General features: G+C 40.5%; 1 protein-coding gene across 5 annotated transcripts in view; it reads left to right on the top strand.

Moving 5' to 3' along the window:
- Positions 1 to 17,906, top strand: part of LOC136862817 (uncharacterized) — a 377,696-nt gene that overhangs the window by 187,951 nt on the left and 171,839 nt on the right. For all 5 annotated transcript variants that reach the window (XM_067139080.2, XM_067139079.2, XM_067139081.2 and 2 more), the window contains exons 6-8: positions 4,327 to 4,503; positions 8,570 to 8,705; positions 15,838 to 16,040. In XM_067139080.2, coding sequence (XP_066995181.2) covers positions 4,327 to 4,503; positions 8,570 to 8,705; positions 15,838 to 16,040 — 516 coding nt within the window. The remainder of the gene's footprint in view (positions 1 to 4,326; positions 4,504 to 8,569; positions 8,706 to 15,837; positions 16,041 to 17,906) is intronic.

Here is a 17,906-nt window from a genome sequence, read left to right as displayed (position 1 = left end):
CAGGAGAAGTCCCATCCGATTTTCGGCAGAATGTTGTTATACCTATTCCCAAGAAAGCCGGTGCTGACAGGTGTGAAAACTACCGCACCATTAGTTTATTATCTCATGCCTGCAAAATTTTAACACATATTATTTACAGAAGAATGGAAAAACAAGTTGAAGCTGAGTTGGGAGAAGATCAATTTGGCTTCAGAAGAAATGTAGGAACACGTTAAGCAATCCTGACTTTAGTCTGATCTTAGAGGATCGAATCAAGAAGGACAAGCCCACGTACATGGCATTCGTAGATCTAGAAAAGGCATTCGATAATGTTGACTGGAACAAGGTATTTATGATTCTGAACATGATAGGGATCAGATACCGAGAACGAAGAATTATCTACAACCTGTACAAAAATCAGTCTGCAGTGATAAGAATCGAGGGCTTTGAAAAAGAAGCAGCAATCCAGAAAGGAGTGAGGCAAGGCTGCAGTTTGTCCCCTCTCCTTTTCAATGTTTACATAGAACAGGCAGTAAAGGAAATCAAAGAAAAATTTGGAAAGGGAATCACAGTCCAAGGAGAGCAAATCAAAACCTTGAGATTTGCCGATGATATTGTTATTTTATCTGAGACTGCAGAAGATCTCGAGAAGTTGCTGAATGGTATGGATGAAGTCTTGGGTAATGAGTACAAGATGAAAATAAATAAGTCCAAAACAAAAGTAATGGAGTGCAGTCGAACGAAGGCAGGTGATGTAGGAAATATTAGATTAGGAAACGAAGTCTTAAAGGAAGTAGATGAATATTATTACTTGGGTAGTAAAATAACTAACGATGGCAGAAGTAAGGAGGACATAAAATGCAGACTAGCACAAGCAAGGAAGAGCTTTCTTAAGAAAAGAAATTTGCTCACCTCCAATATTGATATCGGAATTAGAAAAATGTTTCTAAAGACTTTCGTGTGGAGCGTCGCATTGTATGGAAGTGAAACATGGACGATAACTAGCTCAGAAAGAAAGAGAATAGAAGCTTTTGAAATGTGGTGTTACAGAAGAATGCTGAAGGTGAGATGGATAGATCGAATCACGAATGAAGAGATACTGAATCGAATTGGTGAGAGGAGATCGATTTGGCTAAATTTGACGAGAAGAAGGGATAGAATGATAGGACACATCTTAAGACACCCAGGACTTGTTCAGTTGGTTTTTGAAGGAAGTGTAGGTGGTAAGAACGGTAGGGGTAGACCAAGGTATGAATATGACAAACAGATTAGAGCAGATGTAGGATGCAATAGTTACGTAGAAATGAAAAGGTTAGCACAGGATAGGGTGGCATCTCCAGCTGCATCAAACCAGTCTATGGACTGATGACTCAAACAACAACATCTTGCTGCTTTCCTCTGCACGCTATCCATTTCTTTTATTAGGTATTCCTGGTGAGGATCCCAAACACTGTTTGCATATTCCAATAATGGATGAACCATATTTAAGTAACGTTTCTCTTCCACGAACCTACTACGATGGCATAGCAGGGGGGAAGACATGATACTCCCACGTGGCGCGTCCCAGGTGGCGGATAGGGGGGTCCTAACCGGCTTGTCGGCGGATCTGAGGGAAATAAAATACCTCTCGTGGACCAAACACACAACCCCCTGTGGGTGGGGAATGCAGACGAAGAATACACCCACGGTATCCCCTGCCTGTTGTGAGAGGCGACTAAAAGGGGCGACCAAGGGATGATTGTGTTGCAACCATGAAACTACTTGTGATTAGTACCACCACACGGAGAATATCATGGGTCGCTCTTACTTGCGCGTAGTACCATTATATTAGGTACCAAATAGGTTTGTGATTAGTAGCACACAGGAGCACCATGCAGTCGCCTTTTGCAGTACCTGTGATTAGTACCACCATATGAGCGGGACCATGGGATGATAGCTACCATGGTTCTGCCTTGCCTATGATTAGTACCCACTATATGAGGAACACCACGGGATAGTGCAGGTCCCTGTGGTTAGTACTCTTATGTGCTGAACACCATAGGGTTGCGTTGCCTGTACATGGCACCGCAATGTGAAAAAAACCATAGGTCTGTAGTATATGTCGAATTTCATAACCTGTGAGTAGTACCATAATGTGTGGAATACCGCGAGTCTCTGCTACTTTTGATTAGTACCACAGCATGACAAATACCATGGTTCTACATTACTAGCAATAAGTACCGTTATGAGAGGCCGATAACTTGGATTTTGGACCCCATTTATACTGCAAGCATCATCGATTCAATGTTATGCTATAGCAGCAGTCCCTTGGTCAGTAATCATATTGTTTTACGTCAGAGTCTGTGAATGTAAGGCATCGCGGGTCGCATCCACTGATTGTTTTAAATTCATCTCCATCCATTCATTCTTCGTCCTCAGGTTTTGAATTCTGGTCAGTGGAGAATTTTGGACTTTTAATTTGTCATTCCATTTCGTCTTATTTCGTACCATTAGGGGCCGATGACCTTGATGTTAGGCCCCTTTAAACAGCAAATATCATCATCATCATAACTTTTCTCTTTTAATTCTTTGTTGCATCCTTTAAGTAGCCTCATTATGGCACATAATGATCTGTATACTTTCCCAACCATGTCATCAACATGACGCTTCCAGTACAAATTACTTTCAAATCTCACACCTAAGTATTTGCACTTGCCATCATTTTAGTGATTTAACCTTGCTGCTATGTGATTCGTACTTTTCTCTGTCCATGAAGAAACAATTATAATTGGGGTTTCCCGTGTAGAAATTCACTTATTCAACAATAGCTGCACTGCTGTATAACATAACAATAACAAAATGACGACAGTAATTACATTCATGCCGATGGCTGGTACCACTGTTCGACCCTAATAGGAGGCCATGTTCATTAATAATCTGCTACTGTACATATCCAATAACTGGGGCTGGTGATGGTTCACCGTCACTAGTGGATGTGTTTTATTAATTTTATGGTAAGCTTTCACTGATCATTTTAGTGATGGTATACATGCACTTAGGGAAGGTTTACTTTCCCTAACCATCCACTTCCACTATAACATATACAGTAGTTTTGTAGAAATAAGAACCAGGTTAACACGGAAGACAGACAGGCATGGAACTAACATCTCTATACCACTTAATAATTTGTAGAAGAATACCTCACATACAAACAGCTGGAAGAATTGGAGCGAGTAAAGGCTAGATACCTGAAGAGAATTTTAGGAGTCCCGCAGAATGCAAGATCGAGGCTAGTGTATGAGCTTACCAGGGAGACCTTCTTAATAGAGGATCTGAGATGCGAGCACATACTTCCAGCTAGTGAAAATGAAAACCTACAACCTGTTTTCCAGTCATTGACCAGGTCAGGGATGTAATGAATGAATCATATACAGGCTATTAGTACGATGAGGTCGCCACTCCCAAAGTGATTTACTAATGTCTGATAGATGCTATGAAATGAGAATGGAGAGTGTTGCTGGAATGAAAGGTGACAGGGAAACCGGAGTACCCGGAGAAAAACCTGTCCGCCTCCACTATGTCCAGCACAAATCTCACATGGAGAGACCAGGATTTGAACCATGGTATCCAGCGGTGAGAGGCCGACATGCTGCCATCTGAGCCACGGAGGCTACTTTCAGCTAGTACCAGCTTCAAACAGTTTATACAAGATCTGCATGAGAAGAAAAACAATGTACCAGAGGGCTTCTATGCAACATCTGCTATGCAAGACAGGACCTGGATGGAAGCTAATCATGATATGCGACACGTGACGACGAGTTTGGCGATCCATGGTTTTCACCACAAGGTGTGCTGCAACAAATTATTTCACAAACCAAATGACGCATGTGTGTGTGAGTTATGTTTGGAACTCTGTGATAGATACCATATTATAAAATGCAGGAATAGACAGAAATCCATCGTAGCTTATAGCAAAGAAAAGTAATGTAAATGTAATGTAATGATTTTCTTTTTTGCACGACATGTGTGCGCTTTCAATAATATACCACTTAAGGCCTTCCACTCCTCCAGGAGCCTTCATGACCTGCCTTGCAATTTTCAACGACTGGTTCCATGGTTATGTGGTCTGCAACATTTCAAAATCTTGATGACATACCACTGTGAATTTTAGCATATTTTTAAACATTTAAAATTTTATCCACTGAAGATGGAATATAAGTTCCAAAAGCCAGTTTTAGACTAAGTGAGTAGACATATTGTGCTGATATAGACTGTATAACTCAATAGATTGTAAATTACGTATCTCTGCTACCCCCAATATTTCTGCAACTCATTCACCATAAAAGTAATGGTAGTTTTACTTTTCAGGAGGTAATTATGTCTCTTCAACAAATTATTGGCCTGCTTATTCAACTCTGCCATGTAATGACATTCCTGCATGAAAGAGGCTGGCTGCATACTGCTCTCACCTCTCACGCCATTCTACTGGCTCCTAACAACACCCTCAAACTCACCGCTTTTGAGCTAGCTAAAAATCTTCAACAGGTAAGATAACAAATTACTTGTCATCCTTTATTGTTCCAGGTGCTACAGATACATACTCCGCAGTAGAAAATTGATCCATCTAGCCCGATACAGAAGCTTGCTTTATTTGTTTGTTTTTGGTTTTGTTTTTTTACAAGTTGCTTTATGTCGCACCAACACAGATAGGTCTTATGGCAACAATGGGACAGGAAAGGGTTAGGAGTGGGAAGGAAGCGGTGGTAGCCTTAAGGTACAGCCCCACCATTTGCCTGGTATGAAAATGGGAAACCACGAAAAATAATCTTTGGGGCTGCTGACAGTGGGGTTCGAACTCACTACTCCCGAATACTTGATACTGGCCGCACTTAAGCAACTGCAGATATCGATCTCGGTAAGCTTGCTTTGTGATGACAGAAACTATTACACGCAACCACGCAACTACTGTCATAAAGTTAGAGAAATTACCAAATGTTACACGGGCTGCAGACAAACCGGGAACTCAATTTCCTGAAATGACATGCAAGTGCTGTGTGTATTGTTTGGGGTAGGAAAACAGTTCTCACGCATTAACATTCAGTCTTGTCATATGCATAGTAATGGTGATGATGTTATTTGTTTTACGTCCCGCTAACTACTTGTATGATTTTCGGAGATGCCAAGGTACCAGAATTTTGTTCCGCAGGAGTTCTTAAATGTGCCAGTAAATCTACCGACACGAGACTGACGTATTTGTGCACCTTCAAACACCACCAGACTGAGCCACAAGTGAACCCGCCAACTTAAGCTCAGGAGGCTAGGGATCTACCGTCTGAGATAGTCAGCCCAGTGCATAGGAATGGAACGGCCATGTTATACAATTGGCAAACTTGTGGACACACCGCTTACATTTGAAGTGTCATCACAATGTCTAAACAGACAACATTCAGACCGCAGTGTATTCCTGAACTGAGACTATGCCAGCATGGTACACTTCATGTGGCAACTCGTCTATTGAGGACATGGCAAAGGGATGCAGAGAAAGTGAAGCTGTTGTCGTAGACCTCATAGAAGTACTGGTACTAGAGCAGTGGCAGACACATTAGGAATAATTCATGTTAGAGTGCATAGAATTATTAAACATAATCTGCACTGGCACCCATTCACTCAGAACACAACTCAGCACCTCTAAATGGATGACATTGCCCATCATCAGGCTTTCTTTGAGTAGATTGCTCAACAAGTGAGTAGCGCAAACCTGGTCATAAAATACATGTATGTATGTTGGGTATTCAGCCCAAAGGCTGGTTTGATCCTCCACAGCTCCACCAACAGCTGTCATAGGTAGTCTAGGTGTCACTGAAGATGAATACTGGGAAAATGAGGAGTGAGGTAGTTCCCGTTGCTTTCCTCATGAGGCCAGAAGTAGCTATTACATATCAGTCTACCAAGCCCACTGAAATGCACGCACCAACCAACCTCAGGTGCAATATTTTCACACCATTCATAGCAGGGACTGGCTGCATAAGGAATGGTATTGCTAGTATCACTTATACTTCAGTCACTTTCATATTGTCAAACCAAGGATGAGACTGAGACAGGTCAATGAAAGTAACAAATTTATTCTAGCCCATGCCAGAAGACATGGTGCACTGTAAACACTACATCTTGCAAGCAAAGGCATCATACTTATACGTCACAAATGTAATGCAATCACTGTCTCATATTGTTTTGGTTTACTAGATAATGCCACCGAGATTGCCAAATTTAGACCCCTCTGAGTTTTAAGTGGCTATTTATGCGATCTAATTTATGGAACATCACCTGTAAATAGGGCCAAACTCTTGTGTAAACTTTGTGCAGCACCAGAAACTATGACATCAGCAATATTAATAAGAGTGTGCAAGAGAGTAATGTGAAGAGTAGCATTGTGTGTGGAACAGGGAGGAGGGTATTTTGAATATTTGTTTTGTTGAAATTTTCAGTTATTATTATTCAGACATATTGAGATTTTCATTTCTATTTACTTTCTTTATGAAAGGTGTGGCAACCCACCATTCTGCGGAGTGATATCTGAAGTGTCTGGTACATTATTTTATGCATGAAATCTTTCAATTCTGTAAATGTATTCCTCAAGCATAGGGTAATTTCAAATTGAAAATTCAGAGCGATGCATTAAGTATATCTTAATTTACATGTCCAGTTACTACAGTGTTCTAGCGACTGCTGCCTCAACAGCCCACTCACTCATTACTGATGGGTACGGTTCAGCATTCTTGATACTTGTAGATATGTAAAGGGCCAGCCTTGCGTTCTAGGGGCAGTGAGCCTACATCTCACCCCAGAAGCCCCAGGTTCGATTTCCTACCAGGCAGGGATTTCTACCTGGATCTGAAGGCTGGTTTGAGGTTCACTCAGCCTATGCAATTACTGTTGAAGAGCTATCTATTGGTGAGATAGTGGTCCTGGTCTAGAAAGCCAAGAATAATGGCTGAATGGATTCGTTGTGCTGATCACAACTTCTGCAGGCCATTGGGCTGAGCAACGATCGCATGGTAGGCCAAGGCCGATCAGGACTGTAGGGTCAGTCGCCATGGGGTTTTATTTTGTTTAGATGTGTAAAGGAACAAACAACTGGAATCGTCCATATCAGCGAGAATTTATGTGTTTCCTTTCTTCCATTTCAGTAATCCATAATACATAATATGAGAATATTTATTAACATAGTTCAGATGGTAATTGGTTTAGACCTTAGAGTGGGAAACTAGAATTGCTAGACATGCCAATAGTTCAAGATTTGGATTCGAGTACATTCTCTAGAGCTTTCCACTCTTAATTTGGGTAATTTGTGATCGTAACTTATTTCAAATTCTAGACTATAGAAGATGAATCACCTAAAACATGCACCCCAAATATTTCTAAAGTGGAAAGTGCTGTTAATGTGCTGCTTTCACAGAAATGAAGTGTAACCAAGGGCTCATATTTGTTGCCCATACACAGATTTTAATAATTATTAAAATGTGTATTTATTTTAGAAAGTTCCATTTTTCAAATGGAACAATGCCTTTTGACATTAATGAAATAAAAGTAGAGTAATCGCAATGTCAATGGTGTTTCTTTCACGATTCTGGTACACATAGTTTACAAGCTATCATAGTTTGAAAATTATAAATACGGTACCGGTAGTTGTCTGCTCCATGTTTTAGCACTAACTGAAGAAAAAATGAATAAACAAACTCTTTGGAAGAGAAAGAGAATTGGCCTTCAAAGATTGTATTCAGAAGGATGACCACTAGCTTCAATACAAGCTTCCAGTCTGCCATGTAAAGCCTGATTCATATTCTAGCATTTCATCAGAAATTTCAGCACAGGCAGCAAGTAATACATCGTGTCATATCACATGGTGTAGTCAGTATGTCCTTGTAAACAGTGTCTCTCAGCTTTCCCCAGAGAAAAAAAATATGAAGGTATATTGATATATTCTTCTCCAATCCAAAGATTTGGAAACAATTGGTGAAGACAAGCTGCAGTACGTCGTGTACCATGGGCTGATACCACATGTTCCTCCTAGTCTGCAGTAAAATATCTTCTAACATCTGTGGAAGTTGGTCTGTTGGGAGGTTGAGATACTTTTGAGAATCTGTGTTCCTTCTATGAAGAAAGGATCTATGAAGTGATGGTTCGCTATTCCACACCACTCATTTAAACTCCATGGCTGCTGACATTCCACCTGATGAAGCCAATGGGGATTGGGGATTGTTTATGGACCAATAGTGCATGTTTTGGAGGTTTACTTGGCCATGATTTCTAAACGTTGGTTCAACACTAAACAAGACATCTACAAATGACCATACCTGGACTATCATTAACAGGAATCTAATATTTTTTTATTTAAAGCATTTTCTTCAACTTGTACATAATAAAGTCATCTTTGAGAAATCATACGCTTTTATGAAGGTGTTTCAATTTTCATGAGTATCAGTGTACATGAAACTGTTCACAATTGTTTGTGTGTTTGCTTGCATCATTAGCATCTTAATATCAGTACTATAGTCACTTATTGTCCACAATTCTAAATTCTTGATGTAAGTAGACTATCATTGTACAACAGGAGAATAACGAGGACCCTCTTCTGAGAGAACAGTGGTTCCAATGGCAGGCACCAGAGCAGCTGCAGGAATCTAGTAGAGCGTGCAAGGCAAGTGACGTGTTCAGTGCTGGTCTGGTGCTCTGGGAGATGTGTACAAGTAAGATAAACACAAATTCTCATCATTTTTACTGTGATGAATTTTATCTCTAGACATGTAGTAAATAAATTAATATTCATGAAATTTTTATGCAATAATGTAGTTTAAATGAAAATACTATTTTGTTCCCTAACACATGTATGCTCAATGCATAAGTAATTAAAGGAATTGGTGAAGAAGTGGGGGGGAGTGTAACTCCAAAATTAATAAAAATCTGTTTATTCATTGTATATAGACTTTAGGGGAAAAATAGTGCTATCTGTCATGCAAGAAAGGAGTTAAACATTGGAAACTGATAGTAATGCACGCAATTGAAACTAGCCTAGCACTTGTGTTTGGACAAAAGAGAGGACACTCCAGGGTTTACCTTTCTCTTGTCCCAAAGTGTTCGACATTCTATTGGTAAGGAGCACATACACTGTCTATCATGATGCTACTCGTACTTTGCTTTCTACAGCTAGTAGTTGTAGCAGAAGCAATGATGACCAATGTGATGTTGTTGTACATTCTACAGATTTAGGGAGTGAAAACAACTCCAGTGGTGACACAGGAAGTGAATCTTCATGAGAATGTTTAAATCTGATTCATTATAGTGAACAAAAATGTTTTAAATATTCAATATTGTGAAAAAAGAATGTGAGGAAAACAAAACCTCCAAATGGTAAAGCGAACACACGAGTTCCTAGGAAAGTTGTAAGGAGGAAGAACCTCACTTCAGAACTGGGTGGTTATGACATCTTAATTGGGTCACCAACAAGCCTTTCTAGAGGCTATGCACTACATTATTATTATTATTATTATTATTATTATTATTATTATTATTATTATTATTATCAAAAGAACACGTGGAATTTTACAGTGTTACAAACGGTCCTACACACCATTCACTGGTTTATTAGCTTTCTTGGTAAATCAGTGGTGGTGTCCGACCCATGATCACGGGTTCGAATCCAAACAACAAAAGAGCATACTGAACCTGAAAGATTATTCATTTTAGCAGATCTGCATATAAAAAGAAAATTATATTACCCCTGTAACAGCAGACATTGCAGTTTCTTCCTACAAGGATGTAGAAGTAGATGGGAGTAAAATACTAGCTCTCTGTTATCTATATAATTAAGTCAGAAGTATGAGGTGAGGAAGTATATGTTATAAGGAATGCATGGCTGCTCTCTCTCTCTGGTTAGCAGTGGCAATCTGATGGACCGAAGCTTTGCATGTCCATCCCCTCGGTTCCCTCACCTATCTGATATTGAGCAGCATGCCGCTCGAGGTGAGCAGTGCTGCAAAGTTGGTCTCCGATGCCTTGCACGAGCAACGTTTTTTCTCATTGCTTTCAAGTTTTGTAAATGGAACAATGTGTCAGATGCTTACATTTTAATATGCTTTAAGATTTCCGTTGTCTCATTTAATGTTTGGGCTTCACCAATAGCCTTGGTAGCCCTCAGTATATGCCACTGCTGGAATGTCCTTCCTGGAGCCTGCTTCTGCCTTACAGTATCTATACATATCCTTCCATTGTTCCCTGAAATTCATATGGCTGCTGATAATGTTTGCCATCATGTTATCCTTAGCTGATTTATTTTGCTGAATTCAAATTCTTACTGAGCTCCTCCAATCTCTTCTTACTCCTGCACTTCCTTCTTAAACTCTTTACTTCTCTGTCATAATATAATGGGTACTTACAATTCCTTACCTTTCCTTACTTTTAAAGGTACATATCTGTTTTCACACTTCTCAACAATTGCTTTAATCACATCCCATAGGTTGTTTACATTTTTATTTATCATTTTCCATTGATCATAATTGCTTTTTAACATATTCCCCTCTTATCAGCATTATGGTACTGGCTAATAGTCCTACTTTTACAACATTCATTTCTAACACATTATTTTTAACTTCACAAAAGACAGCTTCATGATAACTTATACCATCTGTCACTTCAGTTTCCTTATAGAGCTCAACTCGTTTTACCACATCACATCTAGAATATGTTCCCCTCTAGTTGGTTCCATCATTTTCTGATTCAGTAGTCCTTCCCATAATAACTTATACACCATTTTTTGGTCATGCTTTCTGCCATTCGCATTCATTTCAGTTAACGTTTGGCAGGTTCAGATCACCCACTACACTAACGTTCCATTCTGTGTTGTTTCCCACATACCGTAGCTGATTATCTTATCAAATAATTTTGCATCAGCATCAACCTTGCAAGGTCCGTACAATCCAAAAACAACAAATTGCCTATTGTCTTTAGATATGAGTCTTACACCTAGAATTTCATGTTCCTCATCCTTAAAGTCTTTCGTAGCTTATAAATTATTCTTTCACCAGTATAAATACTACTCCTCCTATCCTTTCTAACCTGTCTCTGTGATAAACAGTCTAGTTCCATGAGAAAATTTTTGCATCCATAATATCACCTCTCAGCCATGATTCAATTTCTATTACAATATCTGGTAAATATATACGGTATCTATTAAATAACTTAATTCTATTCCTTTCTTTACAATACTTCTTACCGAGCTCGATAGCTGCAGTCGCTTAAGTGCGGCCAGTGTCCAGTAATCGGAAGATAGCCGGGTTCGAACCCCACTGTCGGCAGCCCTGAAGATGGTTTTCCGTGGTTTCCCATTTTCACACCAGGCAAATGCTGGGGCTGTACATTTATTAAGGCCACGGCCGCTTCCTTCCCATTCCTAGGCCTATCCTATCCCATCGTCGCCATAAGACCTATCTGTGTCGGTGCGACGTAAAACAAATAGCAAAAAAAAAAAATCTTCGGTTTAACACAAACAATTTTTAGTTATCCTTACTTGACTTCATGCTTCCTATACTGTCATCACTGCTCCCTGGTACCGGGCGAGTTGGCTGTGCGGTTAGGGGCGCGCAGCTGTGAGCTTGCATCTGGGAAATAATGGGTTCGAATCCCACTGTCAGCAGCCCTGAAGATGGTTTTTCCGTGGTTTCCCATTTCCACAACAGGCAAATGCTGGGGCTGTTCCTTAATTAAGACCACGGCTGCTTCCTTCCAACTCCTAGCCCTTTCCTATCCCATCGACGCCGTAAGACCTATCTATGTCGGTGCGAGATAAAGTCACTAGCTAAAAAGAAAAGCTCCTTGGTCCACCCCATTTCCCTGAATGTATCTGCCTACAACTCTTCTAAACAAAATCCCTGTCATTGCAGTTCAAGTGAAGGTCATCTTAGTGTATATCCCTATCTCCTACCCACCCATTAGGATCTACAAATCACACTCCCAATTTCCCACATGCCCATTCCACAGTCTCATTTAAATTCTCAATCACTCTCCATTCAGTATCCTTCCTACAGAGTATACCACTGATAACAATCTCTGCTTCCTTAAAGTTCTTCTGTGCTGCTATAACCATATCCCAAACATCCCCATCTGTGTTAGTACCTATTCCTGATTGCCTTACGTTATTGGTACCGACATGGAAAATTACCACCTTCTCTTTACCCTCATCCCTCCCTTCTATTTTCCTCAACAACTGCCTTGACCTAATTCCTGGATAACACTGCACCCTCATTCCCTTTCCTCCACATACTTTCCCTCCACATGCTTGATATTTGAGTCACCCATGTACATTGATTGAGAGAGATCTATCTTCATTCCTGTCCTCTGTTACAAGTCTAATTATCTCCCTCAAAATTGCAATCTCTTCCCTCATCCTCCTTAGTTCCCACTCACACTCACAGTCTCATTTAAATCCTCAGTCATCCTCCATTCAGTATCCCTCCCACAGAGTATCCCACTGATAATAATCTCTGCTTCCCTAAACTTCTTCTGTGCTGCTGTAACCAGATCCCAAACACCCCCAACTGTGTTAGTACCTCTTCCAGCTTGCCTTATATTATTGGTACCAACATTGGTACCTGCCTCTCTCAGCCATTGTTTTATCTCTTCAAAGAAGTGTGCAATAATCTGGAAATATCAACAGAAGTAAAACAGCATATTCTACTAATAGAAGTAGATACATATATGACAAAGGAAATAATGTACACTACACAAAGATCTCACGACTATAAGCAATTAGGAAACAAACTGTTAGAATAACTACACTACAGTTATACTTGGTTTATAGTCTTATTTCCACGAACTAAAGAAATTCTCTCTTCAAAGTAGATTTACTGTACATTTTAGAAACTTGTTTCTGAAAGCAGAAGGAAGGGCAAAACTGATTTAGTTGTATTCTTTGGGTTCAAAACATACCGAGTGGTCCACCAGGCCCCTGCAATCCCTTCACATTTACTGCAATTCTGAAAGACATTGGTCCCTCTCCCTAAACCGGGGTAATATAATGAGATGTGTGTTTATAGGCTAGAAGACAGCAGGAATCTTGAGCGCCACTATTAATTAATTATGGGTACCTCGAATGATCCCATACAACGAGTACAGATATGCAGAACACATCATTTAAAAGAGGAGGTGGACGCACAGACTGGGAGCATGGTACTGTATAGGCTGGGGAGTGGGCGCGGTAGGTCAAGTGTTGCAGTAGCTCACATTACAAGTGGACGGGAAGATAAGTGATAGTGGACAGTGCTCGAGGTAGTATGTTCGAACCCTACATAAGAATTTTTTTAACAGCCAGTTGCCTGGGATGTGGTAAGGTTGTATACTTGATAGCTTCCAAGGACTCAATTGTTTATTTGACCCTGTAAAAGACTGTATGTATCATTGCATTAGGTATGGTGCTGGGTTGGACGAGGATGAGGAGATGATCGTCTGTGAACAGTTAGCTACGTCAAACATGTTCCAAGCTTTGTAGACCACAGGTAGGGCAATGTATGCCCCATTGGAACGATAACAACATGGAATGGCATGTATGTAGCTGCGCGAATTCCCCTCCTTTGAAGCAATTCACAACACAAAGTTTATTCACTGCCTCGAGACGTATACCACCGATGAGTATGTGGATATGCTACTTATCTATGGAGAAGCTAGACAGAATGCACACCAGGCACAACGCCTGTACCAAGAATGCTATCCGGATAGATAACAAACGACGGGCATGACATTTCGGAGTGTGGAAAGATGCCTGTGGGATACAGCATCCCTGGGAAGGACACGGCTTGTTCGAGATCATCTCGTGATGACTGCTGACAATGAAAAGGTTGTGTTTGACAGTGTCCAGCGTAACCCTCATATTAGCACGCGGGCCATTGCACAGGAGACGAACATCAGCTGCATGTCTGTTATGTAGATATTGCATACCCACTGGTTTCACCTGTACCATCTGCACTTACACCAGGAGCTCCATGATCACTATTTCGATGCCCGGGTGGCGTTCTGTCAATGGATCCTAGAGCATGTGGACACTGAGCCAGCTTTTCTAGCGACTCTCTTATTTATGGACGAAGCACAGTTCCACAACAATGGAACCGTTTATTGCCATAATATGTATTACTGGAGTGTGGATAATCCCCATTGGGTGTGACAGACAGCTTTTCAGGTACAGTGTGGTGTGAATGTATGGTGTGGAATCATGGGTGATCACCTCATCAGTCACTATTTCTTTGAGGGCCATCTGACCAGCCAACGCTATCTGCGGTTTCTCGAAGGAGAACTACCACCGTTTTTGCAACATGTGCCATTCCTTGACTAATGCAGGATGTGGTTTCAACATGACGGAGCTCTACCGCATGCGGCGGTGGTCGTCCGGAACCATCTCCATGCGACGTATCCTGATAAATGGGTAGGAAGGGGAGGACCTGTCCTCTGGCCCACCAGATCGCCCGATCTCACGCCCCTGGATTTTTTCTGTGCGGCCATGTAAACAACTGGTGTATGCACAGGAGCCATCCAATCCTTGTCACCTTAAACAGCTCATCACAAATGCCGATCCATTTTGCCACAGATGTTGCAATGGCCCATTACGCGCAGCTCTGTGTTGACCACGGAGGTCATCAGTTCGAGCAGGTGCTGAGTTAAATGACGTGGATAACTGAAATCCTGTCACATGTTTCCTAGCCTCTATCAACCCAGCTTCATACCAACGGCCCTTTTCAGGGCCAGATAAACAAATCAGTCTGTGAAAAATACCAGTATAAAGTATACAACCTTGCCACACCCCAGGCAACTGGCTTTAAAAAGAAAATTGCATGGAACTTGAACTTTCTAATCCTCAAGCAGAGTCAACTATCACACATCCTACTGCATGCTAACCATGTGAGCTACTGCAACACTGGACCTACGGCACCCATTTCCCAGCCTATACTGGCCACAGACCATCACCTCCACATCCTCGTCCAACCCAGCACCATACCCAGTGCAACAATACATACGGTCTTTTACAGGGTCAAATAAACAAATCAGTCCTTGGAAGCTATCAAGTATGCAACCTTACCACATCCCACACAACTGGCTGTTTAAAAAATAATAATTATTATGTGGGATTCAAACCACCTACCTCAAGCACTGTCCACTATCAGTTATTTCCCGGTCCGTTTACCATGTGAGCTACTGTGACACTTGCACTATGTCGTTCACTTCCCAACCTATACAGTACCATGCTCCCGGCCTGTGTGTCCATCTCCTGTTTTAAAACAAGTGTTCTGCATATCTGTACTTGTTTTACGGGTTCATTCGAGGTGCCCATAATGAATTAATAGTGGCCCTCACAATTCCTGCTGTCTTCTAGCCCATAAACACACAACTCGTTATATTACCCTAGTTTAGGGAGAGAGACCGATGTGTTTCAGAATTGTAGTAAATGTGAAGGGATGCATAAAACTGGATCACAAGGGGCTGGTGGACCACCCATTATATGGAACCAGTAAAGTTGTAGATCTGCTATTCAATGACTTACTCAGAAGTGTACTGCATACATTCAAGTCACTGAATATTACATTCAGGCTGTTCTTTGTCTTACAAATTTTCTGCTGATATTCCATGAATGAAATAATGTGACGAGTCTTAGAATTTCTAAACTGATGATTAATGTCATTAGTTCTGATAATTAAATAACAGATTTTTGTACACATTTTAAGTGCCCATGTGCATTTGATCTAATTTTTCATCACTGAAGGTTCATCATACATTTCTTATAAAAGGATCTCAGGAAAATGCACTACACATTTAACTTTGTGGAACGTATCAACTGTGCAGATGCCGAGCCTTGGGCTAGTTTAAATCGCGAGGAGGTGCTGAAGCGATATAAGCAAAGTTCTTGTGCCCTGGAAGGAAATGAAGAACTCCTGGCTACCCTACCAAAAGGATTCACTGCTTTGCTCCAGAGAGCACTGCAGGTGGAACTTCAACATAGACAGCTTCTCTTCCCTGATCTGCTCTCTCTTGCACTTGACTTTCAGGTGAGTACTGTATTTTATGTATTTTAAGATGATTAATTGTTGTCGTGCTCTCATGGAACCTTCCGCATGATCGTCACCCATCCACTCATCAAGCTGACTATGCGGTTTGCATCACGTACCTATCAACTTGCATTTAGGAGATAGTAGGTTCGATTTCTACTCTTGGCAGCCAAGAAGATGGTTTTCTGTGGTTTCCCATTTTCACACCAGTGTGTACCTTAACGTAATGGCTCCTTCCTTTTCTACCTAGGTCGAGTCGTAAGTCATGGCAACTACTTTTTTCTCGCAAACGGGAGACAACACAGAAAATCACTTGGAAACGTACGTATGTACTTGCGTATGATGCCACTACATGGTGTATGTAAACAACAGTGTGGGTCTAAGCATGCCCCCAAGTTCAGTGTGTGAGTGAGAATGTCACAAAATGGAAGTCAACAAGCAGGAGCAACAATCGTATATTAAAATATTAGTTCTCCGTGACAAAAAAGCACGCCAGTGCCATGCAGAGCTGCGGGAAGCATTAGGTGTGCATGCCATGCCCTATAGAACAGTGGCAAGGTGGGTGGATTCGTTCAAACAGGGTAGAGTATCAACTTATTTATTACGTTCACACTTCTGTTTTAAATAATTGACAGTGATTTTACCATCTTGGATTCATACTATGGGAATGGAAGAAACATCCCCCTTTGATGATTGTGCTTACACTCAAGGCCGTCACAGTCTTAATGATATATAACAAAAGATCTATTTTAGTTTTAAACTCTCAAATATTCATGTTTAACTGCGTGTTAATCTTCAAAAACTGTTAATTTACTGTTTCTTTTTAACACACTTTGGTGCAATATTGTTGTTTTAGATGTTATTGTATAATATTTTATGAAATCATTGTTCAACATTTTACCCTATAATTTATAAGATTGGAAAGACTCCATATGTATTATTTTTAAGATTGATATAGGCTGATGATGTCCGTAAAGGACAGTGAAACATGTACCATTGACTTTTATGCATTATGTATAAATTTTTAACCATATGAAATAGTGGATTATATTGTATTGTATTGAACAGGTGGACTTATAAATATTGTAATAATATTTGAGACATACATAGAGTATCAACTGCCGATGTGCGCCTGCCCCACCACTGGCAATGCACAGTGGAAACCGTGGGTGATTATTTCAAAGCTCAAAGGTCTGTAACCAGTGGAGACCTGTCCTTTGTATGTAGTCTTGTGTATTTGCTGCCTGTACCATAATAAAACAATGTTTACCAATGGCTTGTGTTCTGTCACTTTCCTACGAGAATCTCCTGAAGACAGAATTTGTCTTCAGGCACTATGCATAAGTACATGCCCTATATTTTCAAATGCATATGTTAGATTTTCCGTGTTGGCTCCTGAGCACGAGAAAAAAAGTAGTTGCCACAACTTATGATTCGACCCTCGTATCTTGTCCTATCCTATCCTATTCTGTAGTCACCATAAGACCTGTCTGTGCCTGTGCAACATCTAGCAAACAGTGTTATGGTACGTTTAGGAAAAATTCCACCTTTACAATACAAATTTCTTTTTTATGCCTTTCTTCAGAATAACATTATCTTATTGGAACTTCTTTTGTCCTCATAGAGACATCTTCAGCTACAGTTCAAAGACAAAAATGGAACAAAAATACATTAATACACATTAAAAGACTGGGTAATCTTAATGACTTGTTCTGTCCATGTGCCGTTTAAAACATTAAACATTGTCACTTTTGTTAAGTATGCAACTTGTATTAAAATGTACAAAATTGGTCACAGACACCATTATGACAATATATCCCTCATTTGTGAAAACTTCAGGCATAAAAATACACTGGTACTGTAATT

This window comes from Anabrus simplex, chromosome 2 (assembly GCF_040414725.1).
Source record: "Anabrus simplex isolate iqAnaSimp1 chromosome 2, ASM4041472v1, whole genome shotgun sequence".
Lineage (NCBI taxonomy): Eukaryota > Metazoa > Arthropoda > Insecta > Orthoptera > Tettigoniidae > Anabrus > Anabrus simplex.
Note: the sequence above shows the minus strand (reverse complement) of the source record. Positions and strands in the feature narration are given on the sequence as shown.